At 41.7% G+C, this 16,978-nt stretch overlaps 2 protein-coding genes across 4 annotated transcripts; both read right to left on the reverse strand.

Moving 5' to 3' along the window:
- Positions 1 to 906: 906 nt before the first annotated feature.
- On the reverse strand, positions 907 to 7,845 carry rskrb (ribosomal protein S6 kinase related b). Its single transcript, XM_035177867.2, has 13 exons — positions 7,569 to 7,845; positions 6,002 to 6,292; positions 5,829 to 5,912; positions 5,454 to 5,522; positions 5,056 to 5,125; positions 4,339 to 4,446; positions 4,010 to 4,050; positions 3,473 to 3,500; positions 3,106 to 3,195; positions 2,866 to 2,954; positions 2,470 to 2,580; positions 2,265 to 2,378; positions 907 to 2,125 (listed from the first exon to the last, which is right to left on the reverse strand). The coding sequence occupies exons 1-13, from the start codon at positions 7,596 to 7,598 to the stop codon at positions 1,889 to 1,891; spliced, it is 1,362 nt and encodes a 453-aa protein (XP_035033758.1). The 5' UTR covers positions 7,599 to 7,845; the 3' UTR covers positions 907 to 1,888.
- Positions 7,846 to 9,016: 1,171 nt separating this feature from the next.
- On the reverse strand, positions 9,017 to 16,128 carry cct8 (chaperonin containing TCP1, subunit 8 (theta)). Of its 3 annotated transcripts, none has more exons than XM_035178983.2 (16): positions 15,961 to 16,128; positions 15,410 to 15,500; positions 15,228 to 15,307; positions 14,984 to 15,133; positions 14,688 to 14,868; positions 14,234 to 14,295; positions 14,015 to 14,152; positions 13,551 to 13,729; positions 12,669 to 12,735; positions 12,501 to 12,588; positions 12,276 to 12,391; positions 11,576 to 11,647; positions 11,301 to 11,465; positions 10,964 to 11,083; positions 10,430 to 10,561; positions 9,017 to 9,309 (listed from the first exon to the last, which is right to left on the reverse strand). In XM_035178983.2, the coding sequence occupies exons 1-15, from the start codon at positions 16,018 to 16,020 to the stop codon at positions 10,454 to 10,456; spliced, it is 1,677 nt and encodes a 558-aa protein (XP_035034874.1). In that variant the 5' UTR covers positions 16,021 to 16,128; the 3' UTR covers positions 9,017 to 9,309; positions 10,430 to 10,453. The 3 variants fall into 3 exon arrangements, with proteins under 3 accessions (XP_035034874.1, XP_035034873.1, XP_035034875.1); XM_035178982.2 differs by having other exon boundaries at positions 10,426 to 10,561; XM_035178984.2 differs by lacking the exon at positions 10,430 to 10,561.
- Positions 16,129 to 16,978: the final 850 nt, after the last annotated feature.

The raw sequence follows: 16,978 nt of genomic DNA on the forward strand, positions 1-16,978 counted from the left end.
TTTCACTGTGATATAACAACGACTATTATTATTATTATATATTTATAAACCTGGCTTAATTTCCTATGTTTTCAGTACCCTGTATGATTCCGACTGTTTAACAATTTCTTGTCACAACAGTTACCTACTTCTAGCCCCTATGTCTGAATCTTTACTGGGACCAACTTGTACACCTACTCTCTCAGAGAAATCAAAGAAAAATGGCAATGTTAAAGAAAGTAAAAAAAAAATCCCTGATCCGTCCCCCGATCCGCATCCACATCAGTATTTTATATGATCTTCCCTCCACCCATACTGCATTCTCCTACCAAGTTTCATGTTAATCTGTCTAGGAGGCTTTTTTTAATACAGTATTGATGTTTAACTACTGAGCTGAGATATGTCTCAAGGTTTGTTTGTTGATCCCTAAACCTTGATGACATTCACTCATTCTTCCATCCAATATTTATACTGCTTATCCTTTGATTGTGGCAGGAGGATGGAGCCAATCTCAGCTGACGTTGGACGAGAGGTGGGGTACACCATGGACAGTTCACCAGTGTATCACAGCCTGTGATTCACAGGGCCACGATACAGTCAAACAACCATTCATGCTCACATTCACAACTACGGACAATTTAGAGTCTCCAACTAACCTAAGATTTATGTGTTTGGACTGTGGAGGAAGCTGGGGTACCTGGAGAGAATTACCCGATGAAATGAATAGTTTAAATTATACTAAGGTGCAGTATAAACCTATGTAAGTGTCCTTGATTGATGAAGTGTGATTCCTTGTCCAAATGGATTTATAAGTGTATCAATGATGATTTTCAATATATCACTGACTAATATGTTGAAAACTATTTCAGTGCTTTAAAATGAATTTTTAATTCTCAGTGCTTATTAAATGCAGACAAAACCAGAAAATCACTGTATATTAAGAGTTTAATATTCCATCTGTGCTACATGGTAATTACAAAAATACATTGTAACATAACATATAACATCAAATAGCATCCAAGATATTCATATAAACTTTGTAAAGAGGAATTTATAGATAAGGATATTTGTGACATTAAAAGCAAGCTCGGGATCACCGTGAGGCCTTCTGGGTACACATCAGGGCATGCTTTACAAAACAGTTACACAATCTGATGATCAGGTAAGTGCATGAAGGTGTGATTACTGGCTAGGGTTCATAATGGACAATAGAAAAAGCCCTGTATCTATCAAAATGTTCATTGAAGGTAAACAATTGTTTATGTTGTTCATTCAACCTTTACAGTCCCAGCTCAGGTCGGCATCAGCCATCTTGGAGTCAGAGTCAAGAGAAAACCAGTAAGTGCTCCCCTGAGTCACGTTGTAAATGATAAAGTAGTCGATTTTTTACAAGGTACAGAAGAGGAGGAGAGACATTTCTGCTGCGACAGAGTTTAGGCAGTAAAAACGTCAAGTTTATGAAACGGTTGTATCGCAGTGTGAATAACGCATAGAGGACAGGTTTCTTCATAATTACCTAAATTTTTTTTCTTTTTTTAAAGAAAGAAAAGACGTGTTGTGCATTGTGGAGTGAACTTGAGAGCAGTCGTACATTATGTCCTCACAGGGCGACCATGACCAGAAAGCTGTAAGAACTGAAAGAAGATGGACAATAGTGCAATCTTTCTTGCACAACTGTTGAGCAAACACTGTAGGCGTGAAAAAGTGCTCGTTGGAGAAAGGCAAACAAGTAAAAAATTGTGTTCAGTACAGCACAAAAAAAAGATAACTTGCCGATACAAATGGGGAGGACATTTTACAAGGCGCACCACACCAGTGTGTCAGGGTGAGTAAGAAGTGTGCAGAAGTACACTGTTGTTGGCCTTTATCTTTAGTGTGGTGAATAATCATACTGTAAACTCACAGTCCATCACACAAACACTTCTCTGTGTGGGCCATTTTCCTGAGTGGGCTTCAGTGGGAGTGCCGGGCCAGGCAGCGGTGCAACAGCGTGAGTTTGTCTGTCGGCGTCCAGCTGTGTGTCCGGTGTGGCTGGCGGGCTGAGCAGGGAGTCGTAGTCGAAGCCTTTAAGTGGCTGCAGAGACAAAGTGAGGCCTCGTCGAGCTTTGGCGGCTCGGTCTGGCCTCTCTCTCAGCTCCAGAATCACCTGAAACAGTGACGATGAGGAGAAAAATCACTTCACTTTGTTTGCACATTGAACATCACTTCAACTATCTGACTCATGATCTTTAAGTTTTGCAAGGGCACAACAACAGTGACTATACATCCAGACTGTCATAAGTTACCTCTACGGGCTGGCGCTGCAGCAGAGTGAGGTCGAAGGTTGATCCGTGGAAGAAGGTTTGTCGTTTGAAACGATCGATGGTCCTGAGGCGGCGGGCGGGAGTCTTGCACAAAAGCTGGATGGACAAACAGGTGATGACCATGATCTGACATCAAACCAGACACAAACCTAGATCCTGGTGCAAGTAGTACAAGTATAACACTTACCTCGGTTATTAGCAAGGCAAATGGGGGGCTGAAGCTTAGGGGCATTTCATAGGGGAAACCTCGCACTTTCCTCAGCATACTGCAGTGGTCTATTTCTGCAGGCACAGGAAACTGTGGAGAGTCGGAGGAACATGAAGAAGTTTTTTTCATTTTAAGACATTTAAAGACAAGGACACATAACAACAAACATAAAATAACAACAAACCCATTGAAATAAAAAATTAAAATGAATTAAAATGTCAGGTACTGTCTCAAATATGTGTAAAATGACATCTTGAAGCATAAACTGCATAGACAGCCAAATCCAAGCTCAGCTATGTCACTGGAAGTATTAATTGTGTGTAATATCACATTATTATGCAAGACATCATGAGCCTATTAGCAACAAGAGCTCACCTTCCCAGTAACCAATGAGAAAAGCAGAATCCCCAGCGACCACCAATCAGCTGCGTGGTTATAGGGTCCACCACTCAGCACCTCTGGGGCTGCAGAACAGACAGAGCATGTTCGAAACACTGCACGCGATGTGTATTTGTACCATGAATAATTCACCTCTTGGTGTTATATATTAAAATGCACTAATGTGTCCCAGTGACTGCAGCTCTGTCAGGAATCAGCCCCAGACACATTTCTCACCCATGTATTGGATTGTTCCACAGATTGTAAAGGCTCGTCCTCCTCTCTCCAGGCGACGGGACAAACCAAAGTCAGCTAAGCGGAGGTGACCTAGAACAGACCATTTTCTCTACATCAATATGAGCATGTGACATGAGACCCTGGATACAGATTCCAAATACAACTGATGCGGAAACATTAAATGTCCCCATCATAATCCGTTCTGCTCTGTGTTTGTGATTGGATACAGGCTGTTCCCTCTCAGTGACAACAGATGTACTGTTTGCATTAATCTGTATTACTGACAGCTGCACAGTCAGGATGTTCTCTGGGAGTGTCTGCGTGCAGAGCTGTGCTGCTCTCTGCTGGGAACAGGCATTTTACTCACCGTTGTCTGTCAGCAGAATATTCTCCATCTACAAAACATACCAAGCAGACTTAATTAGACACCATCTGTATTTTATTTAAAATGTCATAAATGGCATATAGCTGATTCTCCTGAGCCTTGGATTTCCTATTGTCATTATTAAGTTGCCAGTGATTTTTTATCCTACACACACACACACACACACACACACACACACACACACACACACACACACACACACACACACACACAGTTTGAAATCTTAATAGAACAAGTGATACATGTCAAATCATAAGTTATAACCCATAAGAGGAATCATGTTTTTCAATCAGGAAAAAACATGTTATGTTATGAACTTTAACTGTAGCAATACATTTCAATAGAATGTGTGTGCATGCAGCATCGACTTGACTAACAACCACCATCACAATATCTATAAAATCTATAAAAGCCTTCATTACTTCTTACGTAAGAACTAATGTTATAAAAATACATTTATTTTCATTTTGTACTTTTAATCAGAATCAACTTTTCTTGTCCTTTTGGTCCCTGTCTTACCTTCACATCTCTGTGAATGATCCCAAAGTCGTGCAGAAAGCCTGTAAAAGAGAGGAACCAAAAATATAAATCTTAGTCAACATTCTTCAAATCCATCTCTGTGTCGTGCTACAGGCATTTTAAAAAACCCTGGCCCCACCTTGGTGCTGTGGAAAGTCCTTTGGGAGCTCATCTCATTTTAATTAGACCTCTTTGTATAATTACTTACAATTAATTAAAACATTCACTTTGACAAGTCAGATCTAGTTCTTGTTTGAGGGGAAAGGTGAGGTGTATAAAACACTAAGTAGGTTGAACCCTTTCTGTAATTGTCCTTTGAGTGTACTCACCGAGCGCACATCCCAACTCCGCTGCAAACACTCGTACTGTGTCCTCTGTGAACTGACCAATCATCTGCCAGTAGGTGTACAGGTCTCCCGTGCTACAGTAGTCGCACACTGCAGGAGGAGAGACAGCGTTATAACATGCCTGTGTCGTGTGATGTGAGGTGCAGAGGGGGAGTGAAGGTCAGCAGGATGTGGAACACACACTGGTAAGAGAGATGAGGAAAAAGGAGTGAGCTCTGGAAGTGAGGACAGTGAACAACTATCTTCCTCTACAAATCAAATAACAGTGGTTTTCTGCCGCCTGTTTTTCAGGGTTCTATCAAGTGTGTTGGGGGTGCTGAAGTGAATAGGTGTGAATGTGGAATAATGGTGCCGTGACAAGAGAAGACAGCAAAATGCTCTGCTACGTTTACGCTCCTTTTCCATATTTATACTCTTGAAAGATGGGATTCAGTGATGAGTCATCATTATAGTGAGAAGGGGCGTCTTTTCTTTGGAATGTGACACACATATTATTATGGAGCTGCTGCAGTTTTCCACATCAGGTCCGCGGGCTAACACAGTCTCTTCACAGGGGGTGGGGAAGCAAACAAACTGGGTCACACTTTCTGAGTCAGTGACTGATTTGGAAAAAAGGGTAAATGCTCTGAGGGAGAAGAAAAGGGTTTTGGATAGTGGGATCTGGGTTGGATCGGGTCACTGGTTCTCTGGCTGACTCACTAATGTAGAGGTGGCGCTGTGTCTGCCAGCAGTCCTCGAGGTCGTGGACAAATGGGTGGCGAACCTGACGCTGCGGGCAAAGGTGAAAGGTCAACCTGGAAAATCTCACTTCTGGCCTTTGATCAAAGAGAAGTCCTGTTCTTCTTCCTCATCTAACTCATTTTCCTCAGTTAAACTATGGTCCTGAACTCTGACATAAAACTAGAATTCAACTTTATAGATACATCACTTTTGAAGAGAGGGCTAACAAAAATTACTTTCTTAGACCAATTACATATCAGACGAGGTGTAACCGTATTCACAGCATAAACTTCAGCCTTACACACATTTAATTTGTACCGATTTTCATTAATGTCAAAAACTTTATTCTTTATGATTTCAAGGCCTGTCCTGCTTACCTGGACTATGACTTCTTCTTTTGACTGCTCTAAGACCCCGAGTCTCAGAATCTCTGATTTAGGAATAACCTGTTGACAGACAAAAATACTGAGATGAAATAAGAATACACAGGACTCAGGTGGAACTTTAATGATTTTGTGTATGTGTCAATGCTTTTATCAAGTCCTGACTTGATTGCAATTTTCAACATTGAATTTCTGGTTAATTTGAAGAATGCCATAGTCTTTAAAAATGTTCAGCAAAGGTCGTATATTGTATATTAGGTTATAAAAAAGGTTGTATATTACTATATTTGCACATGTATACGACTCATGAAATATTAAACTGACTTGGTCTTTAATGGCTTAAATCACTCACTGAAACAGAAGACTCACTTTGACAGCATATGTTTTCCGTTTGGACTTGTCCTTTACTTTCAGAATGGGTCCAAATGAACCTTTGGCGATATAACCCAACACCTGGTGAAGTGAAAAACACACGGGATGTATTATCCAATCACATCAAGCCTTACACATTATTGGCATCTGATGTTGGAACTGGGGTTCACCTGAAAGTGTTCGTGCCCAGGCAGGGTTCTGTGGGGATATTCAGGCAGGAACATACTAATGAACCCCGGCAGGCTCCACTCCGCTCTCAGCTTGTCTGGGCCGACTCCCGCCAGCCTCAGGACGTGCTCCGGGATGTCAGGGGACTTGCCTTGGAGCATTCGGTGCTGGCCCAGGCGCAGGCCAGGTGGGGCCAGGCGACATAGGGCTGCTGGGATTGACAGACCCATGCTGGAGAGGAAGCCACGCCATCCAGATGGGAAGTGCTCTTCCTCCTGCCCCTCAGTGGGCCTCTGCAGGGGAGACAGGGGAGACGGAGGCACTGACGAGAAGTTGTGGTACAGGTTTGTAAATGGTAAATGCTGCAGGTGTAACCAGAAAAAATAACTAGTAGCACTGTGGAGCTACTCCCTGAATGAATATGATTATTACAGTGATTTCTAAGGAGACAACCCCTGGGCCGTGTTAAGTGACTATTTATTTAACAGTACTGCGGCTGTATTATGTATGTATTATTAAGGACCAGTATCAGCACTGATCAAAGCTGGCGTGCTGAAAGCAACGTGTTTTTGTTCGACCTTATGAGAGTTCGTAGCCCAGAAACTCCTGAATCCTTGTATTCTTGTTTTTATTTGTAAAGCACTTTCTACCGGCTATTTTAAAAGGTGTCATAAAAAAGTTATCATTATTATCATATTAAACTCATTTGTCAAACAGAAAAGATGCCACTCATCATTTAAACAGACAATCATTTAATTCATACACAATCATTTAAGTTGTGTTATGTATATTAGGATTTCCACAGGCCTGTTAATGACACTGTGAACTGCAGTAGATCTGTGAAAAACTGAGCAAAACCTTTGTCGCAAACTGTGAAAAGGAAAACTTCTGCATCCTAGAAAGAATCGGCGGAGCTCATTGACCAACAGCTTAGAATAATCTGACTGTTCCTGCTCTCATTTGTGATTTAACAAGAGAAAAAAAAACATCATCCATTCTGCAGTCACAGTCACACAAGCCCTCTCCCCCTGGGCCCTGTGCTCCACGACAGATCTGATGCTCTGTGGTGCAAGATGTGCAGAGCAATCAACCATGCAGGATGTTATTATCATCTGAGCCAAAGAAATGGGACACATGGACGAATCTATACCCACTCAGATGGAAAAAAAAAAGACTATTCAATGGGACATCGCCTGACAACTGACCAGAGGGAGCCAGTGTGAGGATTTAATTCGGTTTATAGTAAGGGGTTCAATTCCCTATCGATTTACATGTCAATACCGGAAGCGTGATATTATCTTCAAAGTAAAAGCATTTAAAAGAAGTATAAAAGAGATAAAAGTAGCCTTCTTTGGAACACTAATAGAACGTCTGTTGAGGGATGACACCCAGTGTAATAATAAATAAGAATTTATCTGAAAAAACTATTTGATGTTCAATACACTGGTGAAGGAAACGTCCATGTCTGGCACCATGGTTACTACCTGGTGATTTCGGTCTCATCCTCATCGCCATGGAAACAAGGAACCCCCTCTAGTGCGTCACACCTTGGCAACAGGAATCACTCACCTTCCTGTGTTTGCTGCCGTCGGCCCCCATCAGCCCGTCAGGACATCAGCTCTGGATCCGCTCCTCATGCGTCCTCACATTGTCGTGCGCGTCCTCACGGCACCACACAGGCAGTCACATACACATCACACGGACGAGTTTAAGGATTTAACGCATTAAGAGGCGTTCTGTTATCGGCAGACCGCAGGTGATCGGGATATCCTGCGCAAAACCTGACAGATATGGCGACATAACAGAACCGGACAAGTTAATCCTGAGTATGTTCAACGTCAGCGCAAATCCGCCCACATCTCCGCCAGCCAATGAAACTGCGGGAGTGCAGCGCCCCCTGCTGCTCCTCTTGCGAACACAGCTGCGGAGTGAAATTACACTAGTGTCGTATATTTTCTGTCATTCTTTGCGTGGTCGTATATATTTGCAGAGAGGAAACAAATAAAGCATCAATAAAACAATCATTCCTGCTGCGGTGCATAATGATGAATCTTCAATCGACCCCTTGATTCAATTCTTCACTTCCCTTTGGTCTAAAAATAAATCAGTGCATGCATAATTTCTGCTGCCACAACATGTCAAGTGAAACCCCACAGGACAGCTTCATGGGTAAAGTCATCTCATGCATGTCAGTGCATCCTGCAGCTGATTGATGAGCTTCCATGGGAGGTGCAACCTATTGTGGAATCAAATGGCAGGAAAATCTCAAGTAGCTGTGGCTACTTTAGTTTTATATTATTTCATATATATTTTTTTGATTTTATATTAATTCATTTTTCTGCTTGTGTGATTCTCTTTCTAAATATTTTTGAGCATGGTTAGAGGGAGCCTGTGATCCAAGTATTTCATTGCCAGCTGTATGTAATTGTTGTGCACATGACAAAGTCTTGAAGTCTTGCCTTATTATGGCTTTAAACTCATCCTAACATGACAACTTATTTTTGTCCAAACTGAACTGCTTAAAAACCCTCATAGCTCGATAAGATTAAAATTTGAAATCCGTAATGAAACTAGAATGGCACTCAGTTGAGTACATACCTCCGCCAAGTCCCTTTATGAAACCAAATTTAATTTCACTAGATCCAAATTCCTATTGGGATCTAAATCAAATTGCACACCTGCCTGAATCTTTTCATTAAGATCTATTAACAATATCAAGGAAAATGTTGAAAAAAAAATCCCCTTTTTGGAATGTCAAGCAACATTCACGGATGTGCCCCCTTAAATGGAAACGCACTAAGATTTAAAGGGTTCGTTCCCAGGTCATGTCCCAACCCTCCACATATCTTCATGGAAACTGGTTGCGTAGTTTTTGGTTAATGTGGCTGGCTAAATAACAACCAAACACGGATGAAAACACAACCTCACTGGTGGAGTTAACAATGTGAATGAACACACAAAGTACTACAATCACAGAACAAGGCTGAAAGGCACAAACCCACAAGCAAACCAAGACATGACAGCAGTGCCTTTTATTTGGGCCTAAGGACATAAAAAGCGAACAGTGCTATCCATACAGTTTACTTTCACATATGTATTTGTTAACCAATGCATGGTCATCTAAACAAAATAAACCGAACTGTTGAACTTTAAATAAACAAGTAGAAAAGAGGTTTGTGAATCCACGTGGAAGCGTTAAGGGTGAAAAGGTGCATCAGCTGGACGTCGTCTGCTTTCAGTCTTCGTCTTCGTCGAAGTCCTTCCTGCCCTGGGGAGGTTTGGGTCCCCCTGCTGGTTTGGCCATGATGATCTGAAAGGAGACAAAACAGCAGTCAGACAATCCCTCCTGGCTAAGCACTGAGATACAAGCAGCAGGCTGTGGGCTCTGAGGATACAGACGGACATTTTAAAACAAACTTGTCAAGCAGAAGTTAGCATCAAGTGTTATTTGTAGACATAAATGACTCAGTTTAGCTAATATAACGGATGATGGGTTTCTTTTCATTTGATTAGAAAATGTTTGCCCAAAAAAAAAAAGAAAAGGCGTTCACTATATTTAAAAGTAAAATAGGTGATTTAAACCCCTGGAGATTCCATTAAAGGCCATTTATGGCGATGAAATATTCATGAGCACATATAAGAGTTTGCTACACAAGGAGAAATTATGCAGCACAGGCAATCAAAGTATTTACAGGGGGTAAAAAAGGGGCGATTGGACGGCTATTTTCAGTGATTGAACAAACCACAGCACTTTCGGTACATATTAGAAAAATCTATGACAAAGTTATGAATCCAAGAACAACCTTCATTTTCACTGATGCAGAAAAAAAATTGATGGAAACACAACTGAGGCCTTCAATGTAATCAGAGCAGCTTCAAAGCTCCTCAGTAAGAAAGCAGGGGACAGGCAGTGGAAGCTCTGGAATAGGGACGATAGTTTATAAATGAGAAATACTCTCATCCAGGAAGATGAATGGTTTTAATAATCTCAGATTCTACTGGTATCTGGAGACATGGGCTGCGATCCAAAGAGTACAGATTACTAATGAAGTAGAATGCCTTCATTGTGATGGGAGTACATCTGATTGGGAGGATGCCCTTTGGAACAAAAGGCCACCTCAGCCTCCGGAGCGCCGCATTTCATCTTATTAACATGCTCTCTTCAATTTCACATGCAGCCCGAGGACGTTCACTGTAAGGAAAAGTGTTCATGAGTGCATGCAGCATGCCAACACACCACACTGTATCCACTCTGTGCAAGTTTAGTTTGCCGTCAGTGACGCGCTTTGTATTAATAAAAAACACACGTGAACTGAAGTGGCTTAGCAGTGACAAACATTTCACAGCTTCAGTGGCCTGTGAGAGATTGAGGGCATCCGTGTGAGTTTTTCCAAGTCAAAAATCGCACACGCATTCCAGGACCTACTGACAGAGGGCGTGTGTGTGCGCGCCCTTTAATGGTGAGTTTCAAAATGATCTGGTGCCTCGTCCCAATCGTCCTTGTCCCAATGGCCACTCTGCTTGGGAGCCTTGGGTCCCCCTGCAGCCTTTGCCATGATGATCTGGTTCGTACATATGTACACACACACAAACATTAACTATCTGAGCTATAAATACATTTAACAACACTTCACCTGCTGAATATAAGAACATTAGGACATTATAAACTCACAACTGAACATAACAATTTTTTGTAAAAGCTTCGGCACCATCATGAATCCTGCTAGATAAAACGAAACAAAAAACCTTGTGCAATTGAAATGCAGATACAAACATCGAGGGGTTCTGCAGGTTCCAGAGGACTTTTAAGATGGTAAGGCGATAACATAATTAAGTCCCACCTACGCATAATTAAGACCTAGAAGATCATATTTGAACATTTTAAAGACTTGGTTAACTCTCTTATGCCCTGGTGGGGCAGTCTTGATAATGTGTAATGAGTATTTGTGTGCTTGTGTACGCACCTGGTCAACTCTCAGTACTGTTATGGCAGCGTTGGTGGCCAGTTTGATGCCCCAGTGTTTGACCAGGTAAGGCTCCAGGATGCCGGCTTCCAGCATGTCCTTTAGTGCGGGGCCTTCTCCCTGAAGTCATCACATATGTACATGCCATTAGTCATCAGATCAAGACATGCTGCACAACAAGAACATTAACATTGCTCTGCAGATTTGATTCTAACTTGACTGTGGATGCTAAAGCGTGCTAGAAAAACTCAATTAATTTAAGATATATTTTCTGGACAATACACCTGTTGAACATATTATTAAATGTGATACAGGCATTTTTTGTATACATACTGACCTCAATGTCAAAGCCCATGTTTTTGTTTCCCTCGTGATGTGCAGAGTACATCTTGGAGATGAGCTCGCTTCCCTTCACACCAGAGTTCTCAGCCAGTGCACGGGGCAGCATCTCGAAGGCTTCAGCAAACTTCTTAATGGAGTACTGCTCCAGACCGGGGCAGGACTACAGAGGGGGGAAGAAGTCATGACTCTGCTATTTGTAAGCCAGTGATGCAGCAAAACCAAGGAGACAGTCTTAAACCTGTCTCATATAATGTAGTAAAATCAGCATACCTCTCCATATGAAGTGAGCTGCTTGGCCAGTTCGATCTCAGTGGCTCCTGCTCCAGGTAGAAGTCGCTTGTCCTAGAGAGTGAATCACAAAGAAACTTCAGCTGTTGTGCAGGATAAACAGTAAAAGGGGAAAAAAGGTTTCAGCTTCAACTCATAATTTTATGTTAATGTTATGTTTAACAATCAACTTTGTCCTTCCAACATATGAATACTATTGATTTAAGTATCAGTAATCTTCAACGTCAAAGAAATTTAAACATTCGAGAGAAATACAAGGAATGAAAGTGACACTCAATATTTTCTGTACCACAACATATCTTATTATAGTTTTATTCAAGTTATAAATTAGAATGGCCCTCAGTAGAACTCATACCTCCGCAAGGAACCAACAGACCCCTTAATTCCATTTAATTCAGATGTCATTCCCTAAAACATGCCAGATTTATTTGATCAATATCCATAAATCATTCCCTGGGAAATGCAAAGTTAAAGTAAGGGGGAAATCCTGGCCCTGCCCCCAATCCTAATGGGGTTTGTGGAAATATGTTATGTTATTTTTGTGTAATCTTGCTTACAAACCAACCAACCAACCAACAAACAAACAAACAAACAAACAAACAAACAAACAAACAAACAAACAAACAGGAGTGAAAACCGGCAGAGGTAGAAAAAACTTTAGTGGTTGATTGTGCTGACTCACCCTGACCAGAACCTTGAAGGTGTTCACTCCATCATCTACGGCCCTCTCGATGTCGTCCAGCAGGTTGTCAGTGGAGCCTCTGATCACCACTGTTGAGATGGCACACTCTTCTTTCTCTGTTCGAAACAACCAAAACCAAACAATGTGTTAATCCTGCAACGCAACGAGAAAAGACACACTGAATTAAAATGAAAATTCACAAAACTGGAGCAAACAGTGATTTACCATGTTTGAAGACGACCACCTGCGTGTCGCCCACCTCGTTCAGGTACACATTTTCACAGTGACCCATCTCCTCGGGGGTTGGAGGCACCTAGGAACAATCATTTTATAGATGACACATATAACAACTGTCTCATTTATGTGACCTGATTAAAACATGTCTGCACTCACCATCCTGGGCAGTGCTACAGCTCCCACAGTCTTGCATAATCTCCTGAGGTCCCATTTGGAATTAAGCCTGGGGGGGTAAAAGGAAGATTTAAGGTCGGGAAGTACACTGTGAGAAACAGTACAATACTGAGAAAAGAAAGACTACAACATTAAAAACAACTGTTCATCATAAATGAATAAGACGAAGAACCCACATACTATAATGACAATATCTGATAATAGTCCTGGGGACATTTTATTACAAGGACTGACAAAATATCTAGATCTCACTTCATCTGAAAGTTTTACACAATAAAGAAAGCCATAGAATGAATATCCCACAGATTTTCCAGTGTTTTACATGCTGAAATCTCTCCCTATGTCATTCAATCTATTGGGATTATTTCAAATATGCAAACCATCCTGAACTCAAGTCAGTAACACAGTGTGGAGGCATCCGTTTAGCTCACTTTATAAGATCACTGCCAATACTAAAGGGATCCTTTCCTGCCCATTTAGTTTCTATTAAATAAAGAGCTATCAACGATATCAGCTTCCACCAAGGCTAAATAGTCCCTTTAAATAAATCAAGCTGCACCAAATTTCACACAATCATAGATATCAGTCCACAAAATGTGTTGGATTTTTCCTTCAAGGTCTATAAATTATTCCCTGGGAAAAATGGTAAAAGTGTTGAAGAATATTGCCATGTATAACAAAACGAAATATATATATACAAAATTAAATGGATTCTCTCCCCACCCACATCACACCTTTCCGCCATGTTTTGCTAATCTCTGTTTTTTGTAATCCTGCTTACAAACACAAAGGGGTGAAAACATAACCTCCATGGCAGAGGTAATAAACACTCACTGGGATAATCACAAGGCTTCTCTGTCTTACCTCACCACCATGAGCTTGTACTTGTTGGCATAGTGCAGCGCCATGTCGGCCACCTTCCCTCCAGTGACCACTAGGTTGGCACCAGTGTCCTTGATGGCCTTCACCTGAGCCTCCATCATATCCTCCTCTCCCTTACTGAAGTCCATGAGCTCCTTAGCACTGTTGATCAGCACGGTGCCCTATGAGACACAGAAGATCAATGTCAGCACCACTACAATGATACTTTCTTCTCTTTTCTTATAAACCCTGAAAAGGTGGCTCACAAACCGGTTCTTAGTTGCATGATGTTTTAATGAATACATCATAACACATACATAATAAATAATAATACTTTGCTATCAAGATAACACTATAAACAGATTCACATCATGCGACACTGGCCAAAATGAACTGGAAATTATAGCATGCCAGAGAATAAAATTCCAGATGTCTCTTGAGAATCTTTTCATTACTGTATTCATTACCTTGGTCTCTGTCACCATGGAGTCAAAGGGGCAGGAGTAGACAGCAATCTTTGCATCTTTAACAGATGTGACATCTCCTTCTGCCTCCTTCTTAAAAACCATGCCATGTAGCATGGAGGACGCCGTCACTCCACAACCCTGAAAACACCAAAGACATCAACTTAGACAAAAGCCAACACACTCACAGAAAGAAACTAGTTGACTGATAAGGCTGCTTACCAAAATCTTGCAGACTCTGACGCAATCAACATTGAAATTGCCGGTCTCTGTGAAGATGGACACTGTAGCACATAATGGTAAAGAAAGGAAAAGTTAATATTGTAATCAAGTGGATTATTTTTTGACAGCTCAAAGTCTCGATAATAAAACGCTTTCATTTGAAAATAAACCATGTCTGCTACACCTGGTGTCCACACTACTAAAGAATTATAGAGCCGCTAAATCTGGAACCTTGGAAATGCTTCCCGTTTACACCGGCATGCCCAGTGTACCTGAGTAGTCACGTGATATGCATTTTCAGGCTTGTTACTATGGGTGGGGATTAAAACTGTTACGGAGCCAAAACGCTTGTGTGGAGAGGGATTCTTTTAGTTTGCAAATGCTGTTTACAAATAACAACAGGAGTATGGACGTAGCCTCAGTTTGGTTTAGGTAGCCTGGACTGTTGACTCACCGCAGGCATCAGCGATGAGGCCGGCGAGGAAGTCTTCATTGCCGTACTGTTTACTCATGACTGCTGTACGGATCAGTGATGTGGCCTCCTTCACATCGTGGAGGTCTGAGGCTGAGGAACATACGCAGTCTGGTAGGATCTCCAGCGCCTTCTTGCACGCCATCTCATAGCCTTCAATCACCTGTGGCAAAGACACATGTACACTGAGGCAGACTGCGACCAGCTCTCAAAAACATTTCTGAATAATCTACTCAACATAAAGGGGACGGTGACGAGCAGTGATCATGTGTGTTTACCTCTGACACGGACAGGCCCATCCTGAGCAGCTCTTCAGCCAGGTCCAGCAGAGCTCCGGCAAACACCAGGACAAAGTTTGTGCCGTCTCCGACCTCCTGCTCTTGCATGTGGGATGCCATCACAATCATTTTGGCTGCTGGATGTTGCACCTATAAAAAAAAAAAACAGCATTCAATAAAGTGGTTAAATTCCATCACGTACATGTCATTCCAGTATGTTTTCTTTACTGTTAGTTGCCCTCACCTCGAGCTCTCTGAGAATCGTTGCTGCGTCATTGGTGACAAACAGCTTCTCCAAGTGGTTGATGACCATTTTGTTCATACCTGAAAGGCGACAATATGGAAGTTTAGCCCCTCACTGATTACTCTGGAAAAAGGATTTAATAAAAAAAAAAACATACTGCTAGTGGGAGGGGTGGTGCTTACCATTCGGCCCATAGGCGGTGCGTGTGGTCTGAGACAGCTCCTTACAGGCTCTGATGTTACGGTAGACAGCCTCTTCAAGCCCCGAGTAGTGCTGCAGACATCAGAATTATAAATCAACATGCAACTTCTTTACTGTCAAACAAGTGGCTCTTGATATCCTCACCCATAAGTAAAGCAAAAAAAAAAAAACCCCATATTTAATGGATTTATAAGGGCATGTGTGCGTAGGAAACAGGAACCAGCATCATCATCCATGAGCTGTGGTGAGCATCAAAGCCCCTGACAGTTAGCTAAATGCTAACTAGGTGTGACTGTTATCACTTTCTTATATATAGAGTTGGACTTAGCGCTGTGGTGGACATTAAAAGACGCAGGAACCGTTATTTGGTCCATGCTAACAGCCGCGGGTCCAGCCCCAGCGATCGGCCTGCTGCCTTCTAGAACTCTCCCACATGACTGCGAATAAACGTGCTATGGCTAGCTAGCATGCTAACTCCACATTGCTTCACCCGGAGCTAACAAAGTGGTCGGACGCGCTGGTTGATTCTCACCTTGGCGCCATCCTTCAACATTTGGGCAAAGCCCGGAGCTTTGGGGACGTGGAGAGCCATTTTCCGATGTTTAGCGGCCACTGAGTTCTGGAGAAGTCAACGGCGGCGTGGTTCAGCTCTGCGTACAAAGCCGGAGAGACCGAGGAGGGGCTTCTTCAGCGAGGCGTGGGGCGAAGGACGGGTAACAGCAAGGGACAAACCGAGTCACTCGCGTTTCACCAGCGGGGACGAAGACGCGCCACTGGGGGGCGCTCTCGATTGTATGGCTTTTCCATAGATGAACAGAAGTTCTAAACTGAAATAAATATGGGAAAATACTGAAAGTGAAGAGAAACTGTGATTTGAAACTAAAAAACTCTCAGAAAATACTGAAAATTAAAAAAAACTGTGATTTGAAACTAAAAAACTGTGATTTAAAAGTAAAAAACTGTGATTTAAAACAGTGAAAAAAATACTGAAAGTGAAGAAAAACTGTGATTTGAAACTAAAAACACTGAACAAATACTTAAAGTGAAGAAAAACTGTGATTTTGAAACAAAAAATAACTTTGACTTACAGCTTAAAAATATAAAAGAAAACAAATATATCATGTTGAACTCAGATTTTGAGAAAGTTTGATTATGTATAAATATACCAAATCTTTGGATGATAGTTGAGGCCAAGGCTGGGTAACAACCCACAGTCTATGGTAACAACTGGTGAGACCATACTAACTGCAGGGATCACTACATGTCATTTGAGCCAACATAATTGGATTAATTGGGTCCTTCATCCACCATACTGTGGCCCTGGTATTGTAGCCTTTGAAAATAATGTTTGTTGAAACCTCAACTACTTTAGTTTTTATTGTGATAACATGTATTGAAGTGATTTATTATAAAAGTAAAACACAAGCACACACAAAATGGAAAATAATTATTCCATCAAAGTGGAGTGGAGTACTTAACTGTGAGGCAGCCACCAGCGCCACATTTCAATCAACAACACATCTGACAATAATTACTCAATGAAATAATTG

This window comes from Hippoglossus stenolepis, chromosome 15 (assembly GCF_022539355.2).
Source record: "Hippoglossus stenolepis isolate QCI-W04-F060 chromosome 15, HSTE1.2, whole genome shotgun sequence".
NCBI lineage: Eukaryota > Metazoa > Chordata > Actinopteri > Pleuronectiformes > Pleuronectidae > Hippoglossus > Hippoglossus stenolepis.